Genomic DNA, 6,625 nt, shown 5'->3' on the forward strand with positions numbered 1-6,625 from the left:
TTCCTGCTGTTGGAAACTAAATGATGCTTTCATGTATGCTGATGGAATCAATAATGCAGCAGCAGCCCAAGCTCTGGTTCTCAAAGCTCTTTTATTCAACCGGTAGCCATACTGACACATTTCAACACAACTGAGGATTTGACCTGCATCCAAAGATGAAAGTCAGGAGCAGACCTCACTAGTGATTACTTCTACTATTTTGCTCTGATCAGCAGATAACACTTTCATCTCAGCTATGATAGAGAGAGCATATATATGACTCTATGTAAAGAAATATGATCATTACATTGGACACTAATCAAGACCGAGAGGTTTCCTATTTAGCTTGATCTTGGAGGTAGATATAAGATAAAGGAGTTAGGCAAATAAGGATTTTAAAGTAATTTTCTCCCTTCTCTTTCTGCTTGGTTTCCTAATTCAAAGACTTTGGAAAACAAGTGCTAGACTCAAAGGTATTTTGCCATAAATGAGTTTGCAAACCAAAAAACTTCCTGGAAAGCTGAGGCCCTGTTTTAAACTAATATTAAAGACTGTGCCAGACAAACATGATATTTTAGCTAAGAAAGAACTCCTGTAAACAACTCTTCTAAATGCAGAGACATTTCTATTACCCTGTCCCTAGCTGAAATAATAACTTGAAAATACAACTGGAAGTGCTTTGTCAAAATACAAATGGACTCTCAATTTGAGTAAAACACCCACTTCATGGAACTTTTCTTGTCTTTCTGATTTCTAAGAATCATACTTTGGGCTAAGATAAAACTGAAGTGAAATCCTAAACTTTACCAAGCTGAGAATCCACATACCTGTTAGTTGCTCTCTCCCAGCTCACACAGACACAATGGTGGATGAGTGATGGATGAGTTGTAAAGCAGCTAAATGCCAATCAAAATTGATCCAAATCCCAGCAAGCTAGTCCCCTCATGACTACATTTTCACAGACTCATACCATAAACAATGTCCAAAACTTAACTCAGACAGAACAGGTTGCTTTCTCAGAAGCAGAAGAAACAAAGGATTTTATACACCAGATCAGCATTCCACTATTTCTTTGTGCCAACCTCTTCTTGTATTTAATTTCTTTGGAATCCTTAAAAACATCTACTACTATTATGTAATACTCATATTAGGTGGTTTTATACAGAAAGTCCAGATTATGACCATGATAACACTATACATGATGATGCAGGGTGTCTTTTGCTTTTCACAGAGCACTGTGGGAAGAATAGCTGGAAACAGCATTTTTTGCATGGTTTGACATCTTTAGGTTTACCTTTACTGTTACTATTGTGCCTGCATTACTGCATACCAGAGAAATAACCATGTAGTAGAGATATAACAAGGAAAATCTTTGTATATTTGATTTAATGTAAACTTTCCTCATATCCACATATTATTTCTTTAATATGTACCCGCTGTATTATATTCAAACATTACACACTTTACATCAAAGACAAAACAGAGGCCAAAAGCACTTGTGGCAAGCATTGCTGTTTCTACTGCACTCACATTATTTTCCTATTGCTCTTGCCTACAGAGTTCTCCTAAACAACCAGGGCTGTGTGAAGCTGCTTCAGCCACCTGCAGTTTAAGCTAGTTGTGTTGATCCTCCACAAATCCATAGAGGGCGACAGTCCATTTCAGAGGATGATTTACTCCACTTAGACACCTCCTGAAGTGATACAGCATGAAACACAATTTGGAGTAAACCACCACTCTCCCCTGGCAGTGAAGGGAGCTCTGATGCATTAGTTTTAGGAAGCCAGGGTTGAACAATAAATTCCAGCCTCTACATTTGTGGTACCTGTTTTCAGAGTGGTGATCAAGTATAATGTTTCCTGTAAGTCCCAAGAAGTTGCTGTGGGATGACTTCAGAGACAACCTAGAGAGCAGATAGGTTTCTCCTATCTGTCTTCTTTTGCAGCTGTGACAAAAACTATATTATTTAAGTAGCCCTTGTTAGACCATTTCTGTCACTGCTTTTGTGCAGGTTTAGTACCTATGAATTGAAAACTTCAGCTTGATTACTGCTATCCAGAAACAGAGCCAGAGACTGAAGACTGCTGAAGGCAGTTAATGAGTTGTATTTTTCTTACAAGAAAAATAGTATCCTTCTCTTACACAGTGCCTTTCATCTACAGATCTCTAAACAGTTTAGATTTCTATCATTTTATAAATATAGAACTGGCATCAGAAAGAGGTTAAGCACAGTAAGATTCAGGCATGAAAGCACAACCTAGGTCTTGTGGGTTTTAGTTCCTCAGCTTTAAGATCAGCTTCCTTACTTCTGCAGCAGAGTTTAACCACTCTAGCTACCTGATAAGGTGCATATTTCCATTTCCCTGCTTAGAGAATTAATCTGTAAATACACTGAGTGAAATGGCATGTTTTCACTTTTTAAAACAAAATTCATCCTCGGTAACCATTCACTGGTTTTCTTTATGAATTTGCAGCTTCAGTTTTGCCATGTCCCTCAGTTTAGAAGTACCTCCCAACATGTATCTTTCCCTGTGTAGAATAATACAGCAGTTAAAGTGAGGTGAAGGTTAAGTCTGCTCCTGCTTTGCTTTTTTTTGTTCAGGAAGCTGTAAAATGAAAACTGTTAAACTGAGAAGGGCTGTGACTCTTCCCTCTTACCACTGTAAGTGTCAGTGCTTGGGTACAGCCATTGCTTATTGTAGGCTATATAGAAAATTATACACAATTGTTATAAACTGTTATGCTGCTGGATTAGGTGGTACAATTTTCACATTTCTAAAAAAAAAAAAATAAAATAAAGAGGATTTGTGTTTAATTTCTTTTTCCCACGAGTGGCAGAGAAGCTCACTCTGCTAAATTAGCAGGTAGTTCTTATTTTGTGGAAGCTCAATGGCATGTCCAATGGGAGTATTACAAACAGTCAGAAGACATCCAGAACACCATATTTTCTAGAACCTTTGACTTTGTCACTGCAAAACAAGTATTATTTGCTAACTTGTTGCAAAGGAACGTTTACTAAAAATAACCTAGGACATCCCCACAAATACATTCTAGTTACTACAATCCTCTACTTTAGCAGAGCAAAAATAAGTGAGGATTATACTTCATCAGAAACTTTTGCAAAGTTCATCAGAAATTGCACAAGGCCCCCAGTGACAATGACAATTACCAGAGCTGCTTCCGGACTGCTTGTCCTTTCAGGGTTTCCACATTGAAATTGTTTGTCTTTGCTGGCATGATGAAGAACACAACAACTGTAACATCAGTCTTACGAACCTACAGGGAGACAAGGTGGAGAGAAAAAAAAATAAATAATGTCATGACAAGGTATCACAGCCAACTTTAACAGTAAGAATCAGTCAGAGAAAAAGACAATGCACTTTGATTGGTTGTTCAGGAAGGATATGATCTTATATCTCTCCCTTTAGCTATGAGGAGGATCTGATCTTATATCTCCTCCATTAGCTATGAAGCTTTTGTCTGGTCAGAGATAAAGCTGAGGATAAACAGGTAAACAGATGCCACTCAATTCCAGTTTGGGCAATGGAGATCTTCCTGACTTTTTACAGTTTAGAGGCCATGGCTGAGGATGTGAGCATAAACTGCAAAAACTAAATATCCTACACATGTTTTCTCACCTGACACAACCTTTGTAGGCTCGAAGGAGTGAGCAAATAGTTTATTAGCTGGGGCATACCCAGCCTTGAAGTGGGGGATTCCCCCACTTCAAGCAAAACTTTCTTCTGTAGCAATAGTGCCCCAATGGCATGGGCAGAAAGAGGCATGATAGCTATCACTGTCTCCCTGAACCCCAGAATCTGCCATACAAACAAAAGTGCTGTAAAAAAGACTTTTTGCTCTTCTCTCACATCCAGCTACTGAGAAGGCAAAAAGCACTTGCTGTAAAATCTTTACTTCTAGAGGGTTTCACTTGGTGGTGTCTCCTGTACACTAACAAGAGTCAGAACACCAGGTCCCTGATGGATTCCTCACAGGAGCAGAATGAGGCTGTACTCCTCTTAGCAACTATTTAAAGTAAAGATACAGGTGAATTCTGTTCAGAGCTGTAAAAATCCAATTCTTTTGCATCACCTCCATTGTAAAATTTGGATACAAACCCACACTATTAACATGCCTTCTCTCAGAATAAGGTATAGAGAGACGTATGCCATCAAATAGCCTAACATTTTAAGGTTCTTTCATTCCCTCTCTTTAAGGCAAGTTCAAAGTCCATCATGCTGTGATCTCAGTATGCATTAAGAATCTGTCCCAACATTCATATTTTATTTCCAAAACGTTTGTACAGTTTTCAAGTAGCAAAGGAAAAGGACTCCATAAAATAAAACAATTCCATCCAATGTTCTGTATCTTTTAGGTTCAGGCTCACCACTAAGGCTTGTTTAAAAAGCAACATCATTCCCAGATTCACAAGCAGTACAGGTATTCTGCTCTTCCCCATGGAATTACCTCTTGAAATAATTACAGAGCAAGTGTTCTTTGAATTGTTAATCAGATGCTGGAACATCAGTGCAATAAATCCAGGGTCAGTTTATGAGAGAAGCAAATCCCAGTACACTGTTCTAGAGAGCTTTGGAAAACTGGCCACAGTTTCCTTCGACTTTCTCTCAGCCTGGTTTGTCACTGATGTCATATAATCCATTAGATACAATAAAAGATTGCTGCAATCATTGCTTGAGTAATTCTTTTCCTCTTACCACATAAGACCTTCCACATTATCAGCTTTTATAGTTAATAGTTATGTAAATGTCATTAACAGGTAGCTGATGTTGCCCAGCATTGCCAAACAACAAAAGTCAGTTCTGGAAGAAATATTTAAGTTATGTGAGGTGCCCTGTTGTGTGAGTGAATTGATCAAGTACTTACAAAAACTCCATAGGCTCTATTAATAGGAGGTAGGGGTAGAACAAGTGTACTTACAGCTTTAAAACTAATATTTTTTTCATCCCTGCTGAAAAGATGGTAACAAGATTTTTATCCTGATTTTCCATATGATTTAAATGACAGAGTACAAAATACATGGTCTGGGACAACAGCCAGTTGAATCTTGCTAGATGACTGAAAACTAATTACTATTTAAAAATAATGTATTTTAATATATCATTTGGGACACATCTGGAGACATTTTCAGTAACCTCATTTGTAGGTGGCACCAACTCTGCACTTTGATTCTGACAAGGCCAAGGTGATATCTACATTAAAGTACTCCATAAAAGCATTTAGAAACATTGCACTCATTTTTTACCTGAGGAAACAGAAGCAGGGAGGAGTGTGTGCTTATTCATCATGCCACTGTCACACTGTGAATTTCAATCCAAGATTCCCATCCAATGTGAGAACAGTACTCAAAGACTTAAAAAATCATGGTCAAGTCCTACTGAAAGCAATTTCCTTAAGAAGATTTTTTTTTTTAATTGCATCATGAAAGGATTATTTTTATTTGTGAAGGCAAATATGTAAAACTTTAGGGTAAATTCTTGAATCCTATCTTCAATATTTTTCTCTAAAACCAAGGGACATAACCATGGATTAACTTCTTGAACTAGGCAATTAGTTATTTTTAAGCAGCCTGACATTGTTATATACTTTGATGATTCAGGGAGAGAGCTTTATGAAAACTTTGAATATCCCATAATTATTTTCCTATAAACCACAGCATGGCATGGAAACTCTTGCAGGTGACTTCTATAGCATGGTAAGTTTCAGCACAAGCTCTATATTATCTATATTTGCAGAAGCTTTCTTACCCTCAGCAAAAAGTTTAATCTTGATAAGGCTTCTAGAAACATATCAGCTCCTTTGTTGGAAAACTCGTATCTCCCAGCAATGAAGAAAAATAAGGTCTTCTCAAGACTGAAGTCAAGGTGGCTGAAACCAAGAACAAAACAGGCAAACACAAAGTATTTCTTACTACATAATAAAAGAAAACAACACAGCTTTCTATTCTGGAGGAATTTATCATCCCAAGAAAATAATGGAAGCAGGCTTTTCTGATGTTCTTTAAATTAAGATTACTATCTTAATCTGATGAACTGGGTAAATACTGAATTTAAATTTTGCTTGATCCCACAATGCGTTAGGCAGAGTCAGAACTGGTGTTTAAAATTCCTCTAACCTCTGACTGAGACATCACAGACAGATATTTGAATAAGCTGGTAAGATTTCACCTTCTCTGTGAAGTACTTTATAGTCTTCCTACTTTGGTATTTGCTTTAAATACTGTTTAACAACCATTGCTAATTATTGAAAAGTAAAAGCATACCCATAGAAATGACCTCGAATGAACTCTTGGATCCTAGCCTTGTACATGGAATGCAAATTCTGAAACTCATGCATTGCTGAAAATTTCTTAATGTTCAAGCCATTTGGGGTGACAACATCTGGAAAAGCAGAGAAAAGGCAGAGGTACACATCTTCAGAGTCAGATAAACCTTTCAGGAAAGAACCAACATGTCTTTCAGCTGTCAGTACGTGAAGAGGTCATGTACTCTTATTACTCACGGATAGGGAACAAGTGTCTAACAGTGGTCTCCACTAAGCTAGTGCATGTGGCATGAGACTGTCTAAGCACTGAACTGACTTTGTACCATTTTGACCTGTACTAGACATTGGCATAGAACCTGCTGAA

General features: G+C 37.5%; 1 protein-coding gene across 1 annotated transcript in view; it reads right to left on the reverse strand.

Moving 5' to 3' along the window:
• The window catches only part of GYS2 (glycogen synthase 2 (liver)), a 46,855-nt gene that overhangs the window by 11,046 nt on the left and 29,184 nt on the right, over nt 1–6,625 (reverse strand). Inside the window, exons 6-8 of the mRNA XM_009995422.1 lie at nt 6,260–6,377; nt 5,745–5,865; nt 3,149–3,255 (exon numbers count right to left, since the gene is read on the reverse strand). Coding sequence (XP_009993724.1) covers nt 3,149–3,255; nt 5,745–5,865; nt 6,260–6,377 — 346 coding nt within the window. The remainder of the gene's footprint in view (nt 1–3,148; nt 3,256–5,744; nt 5,866–6,259; nt 6,378–6,625) is intronic.

This window comes from Chaetura pelagica, unplaced genomic scaffold (assembly GCF_000747805.2).
Source record: "Chaetura pelagica isolate M959 unplaced genomic scaffold, ChaPel_1.0 scaffold4, whole genome shotgun sequence".
NCBI classification, from domain to species: domain Eukaryota; kingdom Metazoa; phylum Chordata; class Aves; order Apodiformes; family Apodidae; genus Chaetura; species Chaetura pelagica.